The sequence below is a fragment of the Populus trichocarpa genome, chromosome 9, assembly GCF_000002775.5.
Source record: "Populus trichocarpa isolate Nisqually-1 chromosome 9, P.trichocarpa_v4.1, whole genome shotgun sequence".
NCBI classification, from domain to species: Eukaryota; Viridiplantae; Streptophyta; class Magnoliopsida; order Malpighiales; family Salicaceae; genus Populus; species Populus trichocarpa.
Window position 1 is genome coordinate 10,726,387 of NC_037293.2, and position 13,843 is coordinate 10,740,229.

Consider the following 13,843-nt stretch of genomic DNA (forward strand, 5'->3'; position numbering starts at 1 on the left):
GGTCCCTACCGACGCTGGGGTGCGAAAGCATGGGGAGCGAACGAGATTAGATACCCTGGTAGTCCATGCCGTAAACGATGAGTGTTCGCCCTTGGTCTACGCGGATCAGGGGCCTAGCTAACGCGTGAAACACTACTCTCCCCTCTCGCCTAGGATGGATGTTGGGGCTTCATCCCCTCTGATTATGGGGGCCCAATTTGATGGACCTTTGTCCCTTGCTGCTTCTCCTGATCTAATGTTGGAATCAGAACTCCTCATAAAAGGCAATAACATCCATAATCTGACTTTTTCTTGGTCCATTTTTTATTCAAAGTAAAGAAGAAGAAAAAAAGAGCTTTCTATGGGAAATACCTAAGATGACAGTTTTGTTCTCACATTAGACCGAGATTGGCTCAAGATTTTTTCACTAGATTGTTTCTCAAAAGTTACAAAGAGCGAAAGTAAAAAAAAAGTTGGGAGCAAAAATGACTAGGGTTATAAATGAAATAATCACCCACCCACAATGTTAGATGGAGTGACCTTTCATATTATCTCAGATCTCTAGAAATCCACTCAATTATTGTATTAAATGCAAAATGCCATTTTTTTTCTCAATGGACACCTCCTTCAACAAAGACGAGCTACCTAGCCACAAGAATTCCAACAATTGTGTATGAGACATACAAATATTATCGAAAAGGTAAAAAGACTCTTATTTACTACTGATAAACTTTAAAGATTTTTGTGTGTTGAATACACAAAGATTTGTGAGTCTAATGATAGATCAACATGTTTTTTTTTTTACTTGGATCCTCATTTTAAAGGAATTAGAGAAAGGGTAATAATTCATCATCTTTAGGCTCATCCAAGTATTGTGCCCAAACATACATGGATCCAGCGAGTTGCCAAACCTAACAACCTTAGGCTCAACCGAGTATTAAGCCCAGATATATATAGTTCAGGGCGAGGTTCCAAACCCAACAATCTTGGACCCAGCCAAACGCTGATCCCAAGCATATAAATGTTTGGTGAGCTGTCAGACTCAACACTCTTGGGATCAACCAAACATCGAGTCTCAACATATAGGGTATGACGAGCTGTCAGACTCAATATCCTTAAGCTTAACCAAACACTAAGCCTCGATATATACAGGTCTAGTGAGCTTCTGGACCTAGTATCCCCGAGCTTAGCCAGGTGCTGAGTCCAAGTGCAGGTGGCTGTAAGAATCTTGTTAGGCTTCAAATTAGATCATAAGATTTTGATGAGTCAGAGATTTTTTTCATCTTTTACACATAAAAAGATGTTTAACACTATTAGAGAAATATAACCTTTTAGTCCTCCTTACCACTAAAGGTAAGAATTATTGGGCTATAAATACCCATTGAGTACTTAAAAAAAGGAGGTTTTAAATCTTCATTCTCAATTACATATTTATTTTCAGAGTATTTTTCTAAAATATCATGATTTTTTCTCTAAAAATAAGAATTACTTAAGCATCAAAGAGTACCTTAATTCATCAAAGAGAACTTTTTACAAGTACTAGCCACTCACCACTTTGACCTATCAGGAACAGAGTACCAGCTACCAGTTATTTTGATTAGAAAAAATGAATTTAATTGTCAAAATCAATAAATCAACCAATTATCTAAGACATAATCTTTCTTGAAAAAACTTTTTAATGGAAGGGGATGGAATCAATTCTTTTCACCTCTATTCCTCTTCGTCTTCTCAAGATTATCTTAAGTAAAATAAATGTTTTGAATTTTTTTTTTATTCTACCAATTATATCCATACAGTTTTTATAGATAAATGTTTCTCAATAACTAACACGCAGTAATCATAATCATCACCATCCACTTGCTTCTCTAACAAACCAAGAAAAATAATCATTTTTCGTTGCTCTCTTTATTTACCCAGGCATATAAAGGGCATTACTCCCTCACTTTTCCTTCACTTCTCTGTACAAAGTTCGATTCTACTCTCTTTCTCGACAAGTTATCAATCTCGATTCGGTTTAGTAAATTTATTAAGAAAAAATCCATGTATCAAAGCTAAATTTAAACTAAGTTTTAATTTGAATTTTTCTTAATATTTACCCGGACAAACTCGGGTAATCCAACAAATTAATTTGCAATCTCAAGTTAAAATCAAAGAATTTTTTTTTAAATAAAACTTGAAATGGGGTTGACCCATCATTTTTTAGAAAATTGATAGGCTCAAGTTGACCCTATAATCTAGAATCCTAAACCCTTTTCCAAACCAAACTGTCGCCCAAGCGTTATGACCATGTTTCCAAACCCCACTCTAGAAATATTAATTACAAACTAAACAATTATTTCACTCAAGGTGACTTGGTGAATTAATTTTTAATTTGGTTTAACTTTTCATACTAGACCGAAATCAAGACCAAGAATTTGAGAGGGGGGGGGGGGATTAACTGAAACGAGGTTTTTTTTTTTTTTTCCGAGCTGAAAAACCTAAACTGATCAGGGAACATACTAGCTAACTCGATAATTAAGTAACCAAAGTCCTTTTCCAAGTCAAACTCAGAGTCGGGTATAATAACTAAACCCTAAACCCTGTACCATTCCTAAACTACCCCAATGAATACTCGTTAACAAATACATTTGACAGACAATCCTCTAATAAATAAACTCGTTTTTCCCAACTTACCCCTACTATCTCTTCTGATTATTGTTAATCAAACGGTCACAAATCCATCAACCCAAAAATCCCCAACCATTTGATCTCCTCTAACAGCCGTCTCTTTGTTATTCTCAAAACAAGAATCCGACGTGTCACTCGCATCCCCCTTGTATAAATAAGCCTTAACCTACACAACCAAAAACCACACACCCTTTCTTGTTTCTCTCTCTTTCAAGATTAGGGTTTTCGTTTTCAAGAAAACACCATGAGCGATCAGAGGCAAACAGGGAAGGTTAAATGGTTTAGTGACCAAAAGGGGTTCGGTTTCATAACCCCTGATGATGGCGGTGATGATCTATTTGTTCACCAATCTTCCATCAAATCTGAAGGCTATCGCAGCCTTGGAGACGGCGAAGAGGTTGAGTTTGAGATTGAAAACTCAGACGATGGCCGTACTAAGGCTGCTAATGTCACTGCTCCTGGTGGGAACCCAGTTCAGGGCATCCGATCCAGTGGTGGATATGGTGGTGGTGGTGGTGGTGGTGGGTATGGAGGCGGAGGCGGCGGCCGCGGAGGACGAGGTGGTGGAGGCTACGGAGGTAGCGGCGGGTATGGGGGTGGTAGCGGCGGGTATGGGGGTGGAGGTTATGGCGGCGGTCGGAGAGGAGGTGGTGGTGGAGGATACGGAGGGAGTGGTGGTGGTGGTGGGTATGGCGGAGGTGGCGGTGGAGGTTGTTATAGTTGCGGGGAGTCGGGGCATATGGCCAGGGACTGTCCACAAGGTGGCGGTGGCGGTGGAGGTGGTGGAAGGTATGGTGGTGGAAGCGGCGGTGGAGGAGGTGGAGGAGGGTGTTACAACTGTGGCGGTACTGGCCATTTTGCCAGGGAGTGTCCTAATAGTGGACGTTGATTTTAGGGTATGGAGTGGAAATAGTAATAAGGAGACTTGATTTTTATCAAGTCTTCGTCTTTACTGATTTATTTCCACCTCTTTTACCTTTGCTTTTGCATTTAGTGGTGTTGTCTTTTAGGTGGTCTTTTCTCGGTGACTCATTCTAGTGTTTGGGCTTAATGGGTTCCTTGCTCTATCCAAGTGTCTTGATGTTGTTTTAAGGTTTTTAATGGTGGTGATTGTCTGTCTGTTTGGTTTCAAGTTGCTAGAAGGTTTCAAATCGGTATGATGGTGATAGGTCTTAAGTAGTAGGGGGCAGTAGAGAGGGATTGGATCTTGGTGAAGGAAACAATTATCTTGTTCTAAGCTGTAATCTCTCGCTGTTTTTATACACAATATATATGAATATACATGCTGGTTTGATTCAATGCTCTATTGGCATCTTAATCTTTTTATTTTATCCTCAGATTGTGACGCTTCTTGATCTCTGTATCTTGCTTGATAAATTGCTTTTTAGACTCTCAAGAGCCATGAAAGGGAAATGTATTCTTTAATGACCAACTTTTGATGCCCTCAGATTTTTATTGGTTCTTTATTTGGTCTTGTGGGCGCAAATTGCAGGTTTGAAGGGGGGGCTATTTAGACTACTCCCCTCTCTCTCTCTTGGAAAGTTTGAACCACATCAGTGCATAAAGCTCTCGAATAATGCAAAGCTCACCAATTATGGGAGCTCCCTGTTTTGCAGTACCATCTTGTGTGGTTCCACGCTTCCTTCCACTGGTGGTCTACTCGTTTTAAGATCCCACTTGCTCCTTTGATTAGCCGCTAATCCTAGATATGATGCTAATTAGTTTCATTAGATTATGTTTGTGGGATTGAAAACGGGTTGCAGGAGCAGTGCTGGCCTGCTGGGTTGTTTCATGGCAAGAAGAATGAACCTTCAACTCCACCTGAGAAATGGCAACCAAGTTTTTCTCTGTCGGTGAAATAATTTTGCATAAATCAACCAAGCTGCCTTTATCGGCATGGGATTTATAATGGGAACCAATTCAGTGAGGTTGGTGGTGGGATTTGCTCATTTACTGCTGTGCTTCATTTGGTTTCCTTGTAATGATGGAATGGGGACCAAAATACACTGGTTCTTGGTCAAGAAATAAATGCGGTGACCAATCTTGAGTGGCATCTGGAAGCATCCTTCCAAATGCTGAACATGCTACAAAAAACTACGAACATTTGCTGAGGCTTGTCAATTACTAACCATACATGCCCAGAGGTGCTCGCTGTAACGTGTGGTGTTCTCTTGGTCAAGATTCACTGTTGTCATTAGGGTAAAAAAAAACTCTAAGGTGGGCTTATTATGGGTAACCATTCTCACAAATTATTGTGGACCTCACCGGGGAGGTCTCCCTTACTGCAAGGCATAATTCTCTTTGTTGAGCTTGGTGATTTTTTGGAACAAGTCAATGTTGTGATTTCGGAAGGGCCCAAGTTCGGTCTTCAAATCCTTTGCTGGGCTTTTAGGTCTTGAAGACTGGGTTTCCATAAACCCAACAACATATCATTTGGAGAATATAATTGCCATGACATTTGCCTACCAGACTGCCGATCAATTCTTACCTTGAGAGATGAAGTTTCTGGGTTAAGTGGGCTGGCTGTTAGCTTTGCTTGCACATTCTTGAGATGTGTTTTCTTCTTTGCCAAGACAGATATACTAGCCATCATGCACTTCAGAATGTATGAATTGCCACCCAAAAAAACATCAAATTTGGTGCGAATAAAACTTGTCAAGGATGGAAAATACTTAGTTTTCATACCTAAAAAATATAGTTTACTGCAGAACCCCTAATGCCTGGTGAGTTTAGTTAGCATTTACCTGGCCACGAATTACTGAATAACGGGTTTCACAAAGATTTTTACAGTAAATAGATTCTGATTTAGAGATCTTTTTTTTTCCCATCCATTTAGAAAGTTGACTTTCTAGGGAACTAAAAAATTCAGTTATTTTTTCACTCTTTTCAATCTAATTATGAATTATATGGAAAAAAATCACAATCATATCTCTTTCAGATTTGGAGTTCATTTCATTTTGTATTGACCCAATTGGAAGTTATGGGTGGTGTGTTTGCATATAAGTTATACTGTTAAAGATTATACTGTTAAAGACAGACAGGAAACAGTACGTTGAGATTTGAAGATTTTCTACCTTTCTTATCTTTCCTCTTCTTTCTATGTTATCTTCTGATTCTGACATTGCTGTTCACTAATCTTTTCACCATATTTTCCCTCTACTCGATTCGTTTTTATAAAGGTTCTGAACTTCTAATCTCATGTTTTCCTTGCCTCAGGCATGCAGTGGATGATGAACAAGTATAACTTAATTCAGTTTTTAATATGTTTAATCATCTCCTTAATAGGGTTAGGTGATTGGCTCTAAAGATGGCTAATCTGCTTATTAAGAGAGTAGTTAAACGGGGTAGCTAATAATTAAATTAACCAAAGTTTACTATGGAAAAGATAAACCTTTTTCATATATATATTTCACGTTCATTGGGCTTGAGATTCTATCCGGGTTTTTAGAGGGTGTTTAGCTTGGAGGTGTGGTGGTTTTTTTTTAAAAATACAATACATTTAAGCACAAACCACACCTAATCACACCTTCAAAAGCTATAAAAACATGCTTTTTACTTAAAAAAAACACAAACTATCTCTCCTCCAAACACACCCTAATTTCATGTCCTCCTCTTATGTATTATTAACTTATCTTTGGTTAGTATTTCAAAATAGAAAAAACTAAATTCGAGGGCCAAAAGACACATTTTAACTCGATAATTAAACTAAATATGACTGGATTTAGTATTTTTAAATCACTTCATAGGCAAAAACTAAGCCAAAGAGCATGTCTCCCTCACGTACATTATTGTCTTCTTGTCTTTCGAATAAAGGAGGAAACCGTGTAAGAACCTAAGCAATCTTTGCAGAAAGACATGAAGCTTTTTTTTTCATGGAGGTCGCATGCTCTTATAAAGGGATCGAGGTCTGTCATCAAAGGGAACTTTGAGCAACTCTGTGACTCTGCTATTTCAACCTTTATAAATAGTGGCAGATTTTTATTAGATTCCCACATCAGACACTTCATGGCATATAGTTCTAGCAGCCTTACACTCAAAAAATTGAGCAACAGTAGCTCAATCCTGACGTCATTTATCCATCTTTCTCTTCTTTTTAATCACCAGGGACTTGTCTGGTTGGCATTCTACTTCTACCAGGTCAAGTCACCTGCTATAATCATGGAATGAGCTTGGTATAGTTTGCATAGAAAGTGACAGGTCGTGACTTTGTTGCCTGACATGTCATTTCCACGATCGATCTAAGCACCCCCAATGTCTTGTTACAGGGGGAGGGGCGAGCAGAGGTTTGATGAGGCAATGAGATGAAAAATTGAAGGCGACACTAAATACTGCCATGGAAGTTTAGAATGGACTAGCTAATGTGACAAGGCAGCATGGATAGTAGATGATGATAAGGATCTTTCGAGTGGTTTATCTCCAAAATTGATGAAGAAGGATGTGCTGTTAAATTCTCACTTGATGGGCTGATTTAGTTTTGGTAATAGATGTTAAACCCAACTCCATAGATAGATCGGTAAATCCATGACGTGAAAATTAACTTGAATCAAATTTTCAATTAAATTAGAAACTATATTGATTTAGTGAAACTTAATTAATCTATTTTGATTGACATGTGACTTGATCAAACTAATTTGATCAACTTTGAAAATTAAAAAAATTATACAATAATTGCGTTTTAATAGAAATATCAATTTAAATTGATCTAGTAATTTATATTTTTTTTTATATGTTACTCTACCATCATTAAAACTGAAAAAAGAAAGAAAAAATTTATGTTCTAATACTGGCCTTGTTGTTTTTCTAATGCAATTCATAAAATAGCTACTACGGTCACAAAATAAAAACCAGAAAAATATTTCAAAAAAATATTCAATATCTACATCACTTTTTTACCCATAATTGCGGTCTCCGTCTTCGTATAATTGGGTTTGGTGTGTGAAAACTGAAAACTAATCGAGGTATTAATTAGAAAGCGAAAAATAAAAAATAAAATAAAAGACTCACTAAATCAATGAAAGTGACTTTATTTTGTCTCCGATCTTATTTATCCAAAACACCATTTATTCGGCATGATTGCATGCATGTTACCGAAGTGACGATGTGTTGCTGAGAATCTGAGATTTTCCAATATAAGATAACTATTCATCATCACAAATTAAGATCTCTAATTAATTAGGTGAGAAAACCTTTAATTACTGTTTCTTGACTCTTGCAGAATAACGTTGAAAAGGAGAAGGACAAGGGCTAAAAGTAGAATCTTGGACTAAGACAGGTGCTAAACATTTCGGCATCTCATAGCTAAAAGTACACATATTCAAAAATTTCATACAGACCTTTTTTTTTTTTTTTTTTTCTCTTAGAACACATAACAACTCTCTAAAGCAGGATAAAGACAGAATTATGATGAAAATAGGATGGGATTTGTATGTTTATGAGTACATGACAATTTTGACTAGCCAACCACATTGTGATTCTTTTTATCCTCTCTCTGTCCATGGTCTACCAAGCAAGCTGATTAAGATGGAAAGGCCCTTGATCAAAGGGTGGAATCCAGATGACTATGAGAACTTTGGAGTTAGCAATCTTCGAAGTGGCTAAAATCATGGGCTGTGAGTAAGGTTGTGTGGGTGGTGGAGAGGTGGAGGAGCTGCCGTGGCATTTAGGTGTGGCAATGATGGCGCCATTGTTGGAGGCGGGCATTGGTAACACTTTGTGAAGAGCCCAAAAGTATCAATCTGGTGTACGAAATTTGTAACACTGGCCCATCCACCAAATCCAAACCCAACAATTAGCACCCACACTACTACAAATGAATTCATCACGTATGTCCCTACCCATCTCCCCATGTACTTTGGTGGTTGCTCCACTGCATTCTGCAATCACAAAAACAGAGTCACGCAATGGCCAAATTGCAATACTGGGTCAATAATGAATCGGATCGTAAGGGCTAGCATGGAAGCTTTCTGTTCTTGGGGACTCAGGGCCCCGCGTATTTTTTGTAGCTGTACGGCATAGAAAAGGCCCATCAAGACAAGACAATCTAATAGAGTACAAACAAGATATGAAGAATCAGGTACGGCTAGATACTCTGCCTCGGTGGTGCAGCACATATCTCGTTCCTTTATGCAAGCCAATTATATCATTTTCGAATGGCTTGAATGTTAAAGTATCATGGCATTAGATGGCTTGTACAGCATGATCCTAATTATATCATTATCTGATTAGGAGAAAGGTCCGGGTCTGGTCTGCTAGAATGTGACCACACGCTACTATCTGCATTTCTTGCCGTTTACTCATTGCCATTAGCCCTAATTAATGATTCTTTTGGTCGACATTAATTAACGAGTTTTGATTCTTTCGCTGATTCTGTTCAGTCAAACCTTGACATCATGGTGTCTGACAAAAGCTGGGCATTCTCCATGTTTAGGTTTAGTACGAATCGATGAGATGGATAGTAAAGGAGTACTACTTGGCAGAATGTAAAGAAGGTAGAGTACCTCTCTTGCAGCAGATGATTTGAAGGTGAACATGTACGCTAGGGCAGGGATGATATAGACTGTGAAGCTAACCAGGAGTGACCCAACGGTGGAATTGATGGGTCCAAAAAATGGGAAGATAATGGCCAAGAACCAAATGGGAATAACCACAGGCAATCTGGCTGCAGCCCTTTTGCACAAGCTCTTGCATTCATGCATCCCTATTGCTTTCTCCCACACAAAGTATAGTGGTGTGCAGGCAAACCCAAATGTTATAAACTGCAAACACACGAAACAAATACTACTTTGTTATTTATTTATTTATGTATGTGTGTATGAATATACGTATCAGCAAAATGTATGTGCATGCCTGGTGGATGAGCATTAAAATGACAGCCATGTCTCTGGAGGGAGATCTTGGAAGAAGAGAAAAGGCATTGGAGTGATTGAGAAGCATGTCACCAAATGCCCAATATACTGCTGCTGCTGAAGGGAGTGTCAGAGTCAGAACATACAGAGTAGCCAGTAAGTATATGGCCTTGAACTTCTGAGGCTTCCACATAGCGTGCATTATCTCCCTGTCTCACCAAAACTCATTTCTTTAGTTAAATTTGCTGGACTCATGATAACATTTCTATCAAACCAAAGAAGGGAATCATTCGCTATCATGGGACACAAGCTACTAAGATTTTCTTCTACTGTCATTTTTACTAACATGATACTTCTGCGAGCCTCCATATTTCTTTCTGGCCTGGGTAAATATTAAATTTACCCTAACTAAGTGGTAAAATTATTTTGGTTCTTACCGCATCCCATTTCGTTCATCACTTGTAAACCAGTGAAGACCCTAATTACAAGAGCAGTGATCTTAGATCCCATCAGTAATCATTTTTGTAGGCTTTTGAGGACAAGCTCTAGCTAGGACAACAATAACATCTGAAATTAATGAAGTTCTTCTTGCTTTTATGGAGAGATAAAGGAAGAGCATTGGACAATCTTGTCTTTTATCCTTTTTACTTTTTTACCTCTCGACCATAAATGATAAATCTAACACAGAGGAATCTCTAATAAAACCGGACCCCTCTTGGCATCTTCTAATAATAAAAGCAAGAGCAATAGATAGAAAAAAGATGATTGGCTTTCTACATTAAAAAGCATGTAGTAGGGTTCCCAGTGAAACAGAGACCTTTTGCCTCCCACGCCCAAGGAGGGCAACTCGGGTATTAAAAAATCAGCCATTAAAGCTCATACACAGAGGTTGGTCATTAGATGATCGCTTGGTTAGATAATGTCCTAGCAAGTGAAGGAGTCGTCATTTTCACAATGACGTTAAAGCCCTTTTACATTTCATTCTTATTTCCCTTTTATAATTTTTGGCCAAGTTCAAACGCAAAGACATTAATAAACACAATTCAAAGAAAAGTAGAAACATTAATTTTGTAAATAACGTAGAAGACACGAATTATAAATCAAGGTTTTTCTTACACAGTAACGGCATGTCCCCCGAATGTGTAGAGAATGTTTGTGGCCCCAGTGAAATATAGCACTATTTTGGTTGGACCCGAATGCTTAACACCCTCCACCTACACATGATCACCCCATTAATGACCATCATTAACACATTATAATATTAATTAAGAGCTTAAGGCAACACAATAAATAGGACAACAAGGATCTGGTCTTGTAGAGTTCAAAGACAACGAACATGTGAAGGACAGGTTGTCCTAAGGTGATGGTAAACGTGTCATGGCTCTATTGCATGAAAATCCATGCATTCTTTGTTTCGTACTTGGTATTTAAAATGGTGTTTAAGCAATTCAAGAACAAATAAATGAAAATGGGGTAAGTGTAAAGTCAATTACCTGGCCATGAAGGAGGGAAGCAATGGTGAGGTACCAAGCAGTGTAAGTAGTCATAACGAGGCCAAGGAATGACCACATTCTGTAATTGTGAAATGAAGGAATAAACACTGTGGTAGCACAACAAGCCCCGAAGATGTAAGTCCAAGTCCTCTTGTCTAGATTATCATTTATGTAATATATATTGCTGCAGCAAAATTAAAGAAACCCAGTGGTCAGGCTGGTGATTCTTTACTGTGGAGAGTCCCATATTTTATTGAAATTGAATGAGGAAAAAGTTAAAAGCAAGAGTTAAAGAAGGGGTAGGTTTCATATTTAGAGTCCCAATTACCTTGCACAAGCTATGAGTTGAATTACAGATCCAAACAGAAGAAAAGTGCAGTTAAAAGCCAGCCCCACGTTCCTCCAATACTTTCCAAGGAGCCCATCAAGAACCTCAAACCACTGTTGTATTGAGAATTATAAAATTAATACACAGAAAAACATGGTAACCCGTGTTAGGACATGGATTAACAAGTTGTAGAGTATAAGAAAATTTTGTCTTTTACTTTTTGTATAGAGTTGAAATTAATAATTAGTAATCAGCTAACCTGGATGACATGGTTCCTGAAATCCACCTTCTCTCTTTCTTTTCTTGTTCTGTATTCTACATAGAGTACGCTAATTAGATAAGCTGTCCAGCTACCCAGCAACCCATAGAAGAGCTGAAAGCAGATGCCTGATAGCATCCCTAGTTGAGAAAATGAGTAAGGCAATGTAAGCAATACTTGAGCCACCTGGGAAAAAAAACAAGCAAACTCGTTAAGAAAAGCAATAATTTCCTATAACTATGAAAGAAAGATTGTAGGGAATAAAGAAAATTAACCTGATTTGAAGCACAGCTAAACCAAGCATCATAAGCAGAACCACCATGCCATAAGAACTTGGAAAACCTTGCTTTCAAGTCCTTAGGCTTCCCTTCAGTCTCCATCTCCACATAGTTACCTACCATCACTGTCTCCACGACCTTATCAGTAGCCATTGGCTCCTCCTCTCTCTCACTCTCACTTACTTTTCACTCGTTATTAATTCAAGTGGAGACTTTATATAGTAGTAGCAAGCACCGCTAAAGATAGTGTGTAGACAGTAAAGAAGGGTTTTTGAGATTGGAAATGGAAGTGAAGAGAAGCATATTGTAGGGGTGCTATATATACAAGACAGGAGAGGAGTTCTTGAGGGGTGGGAAAGGCAGTGTTTGAAAGGTATTTTAGATAACCGGGGTTTTGGGAAGAGAGTAGAATCAACTTTTTGGAGCTTTAAAGTTGTAGTGTTTTTTGAAGAAATATAATGGTTTTTGAGCCCCTTTTTGTTATTTTTGGTTTTTCTTTATGATCCTGGCAAATCGGCAATTATGATCTATTTGACTAAAATTAAGCTCTAAGATTAGTTTAGAGGTTAAGTTAATAGCAGTACATATGAGTTGATCTAAAATTATCGTATAATCAGCAGAGTTATTAAGTTGATTTTGTATGTTAATTAGACCGGTTAATTCAAGTCTAAAAAAATTAAAATAATAATATTTTGAATATTTTAAAAAAATTCTTGACCAAGTTGATTTGATTAACTTGTGAAATTATACCCGATTTAATTAAGTTAATTCCTATATAATTTTTCAGAACCCATTTTAAGTTAAACCTGAATTAATCGGATACTGGATTAACTTGTTGAGCCGGTTTTCTACAACACAATTGCTTTAATTTCTCTAAAGCGTGATTATTTGGAGAGCGTGGGTGGCTTCTCCGCACGAGTGGTTCTCTACGCTTCCCGAGCTGATTATTGTTGTCATTTTCTACACGCCTAGTTTAACCTATAGTTATTTAATCTCCATAATTTTATTCTTACATGGTGTTGCATCTTGGCCAATTCATGTCGGCACATCGGTGCTAATATTGTTCAACGGCGATCAGATTTTAAAACATAGTTTTTCACATGGACTGTGCACAAGGTACAAGATTTTTCACATGTACTATGCATGAATTGAGGCACCATTATTCTTAAATATTCCATATTTTTCACACACAAGAAAGGAATAAAAATCTTTCTAATTCTTTATTTGCATCGGTGGCATCACAACTTAATCCAGTACTTGAGGCTTTTGATAAGGGTAATGAGGTAGAAATCTCACTTATTAAACTTGATTTATTCGGTTGATCTAGCTATTCAATTTTAGATTTTTTTAAACATTAATATAGAGTTATCATGGTTAACTTAACCGATGACTTATCCAACCAGATCAAAATTTAATTTGATTTTAAAAAAAAATCTTCAAAATATGTTGTTTTAATTCTTTAAAAAAATGAATGATGTTATTTTAAATTAATCTAAATTAACTTGAATTATCCCATGTAATTAGGTCTTGAATTAACTAAGCTATAAGTTTAATAACTTCGGTAAATAGCAAGCAAGTGTGGTTTGTATAAGAACAAGGTGCGCGGGGGGGGTGAAAGAAGACCAGATTAAAAAAGAAAATAAGCAAGGGAATATGTGAAGAGAAATTATAACAAGGTAGACCGCATGATTGCAGCCAAACGGGCGTGGTCGCTTTACAAGAAGAAGAAAGCTGCTTTTATCACATGGCCTTCTAAGCTTTGTAAACTCGAGAAGCCTCTCTCTCTCTCTCTCTCTCTCTCTCTAAGCCCAAACCCCAAAATCCCTTATTCACATGGAGAAGACTTAATTACTTGTATAATCCTCAACATTAAGGACAAATATATACATATAGACCGTATAATAAAACCAGTGGAGGCTTTGCTAGATCATGTGTCCTTGGAAACTGCCTTCCTTTATTTTATTGTTCTAATTCTCTGGATATTTGCCAGTATT

At 37.6% G+C, this 13,843-nt stretch overlaps 2 protein-coding genes across 2 annotated transcripts; one reads left to right on the top strand and one right to left on the bottom strand.

Annotated features, from left to right (window-relative positions):
- Positions 1-2,812: 2,812 nt before the first annotated feature.
- LOC7494260 (glycine-rich protein 2) lies at positions 2,813-3,945 on the top strand. The gene is made up of 2 exons (XM_024608006.2): positions 2,813-3,158; positions 3,270-3,945. The coding sequence occupies exons 1-2, from the start codon at positions 2,891-2,893 to the stop codon at positions 3,533-3,535; spliced, it is 534 nt and encodes a 177-aa protein (XP_024463774.1). The 5' UTR covers positions 2,813-2,890; the 3' UTR covers positions 3,536-3,945.
- Positions 3,946-7,917: 3,972 nt separating this feature from the next.
- LOC7472133 (auxin transporter-like protein 5) lies at positions 7,918-12,242 on the bottom strand. Its single transcript, XM_002312937.4, has 8 exons — positions 11,847-12,242; positions 11,572-11,757; positions 11,313-11,425; positions 10,985-11,168; positions 10,608-10,705; positions 9,493-9,700; positions 9,144-9,401; positions 7,918-8,519 (listed from the first exon to the last, which is right to left on the bottom strand). The coding sequence occupies exons 1-8, from the start codon at positions 12,000-12,002 to the stop codon at positions 8,247-8,249; spliced, it is 1,476 nt and encodes a 491-aa protein (XP_002312973.1). The 5' UTR covers positions 12,003-12,242; the 3' UTR covers positions 7,918-8,246.
- Positions 12,243-13,843: the final 1,601 nt, after the last annotated feature.

What these genes read in the sequence shown, in the direction of transcription:
- LOC7472133 (XM_002312937.4), bottom strand. Translation starts at nt 12,002, where the DNA reads ATGGCTACTGATAAGGTCGTGGAGACAGTGATGGTAGGTAACTATGTG. An exon ending in TCAGGAACCATGTCATCCAG is followed by an intron (nt 11,426 to 11,571) that starts GTTAGCTGATTA and finishes TCAATACAACAG; the next exon opens with TGGTTTGAGGTTCTTGATGG. An exon ending in AATCATCTGCTGCAAGAGAG is followed by an intron (nt 8,520 to 9,143) that starts GTACTCTACCTT and finishes TTGTGATTGCAG; the next exon opens with AATGCAGTGGAGCAACCACC.
- LOC7494260 (XM_024608006.2), top strand. Translation starts at nt 2,891, where the DNA reads ATGAGCGATCAGAGGCAAACAGGGAAGGTTAAATGGTTTAGTGACCAA. An exon ending in TGGTGGATATGGTGGTGGTG is followed by an intron (nt 3,159 to 3,269) that starts GTGGTGGTGGTG and finishes ATGGGGGTGGAG; the next exon opens with GTTATGGCGGCGGTCGGAGA.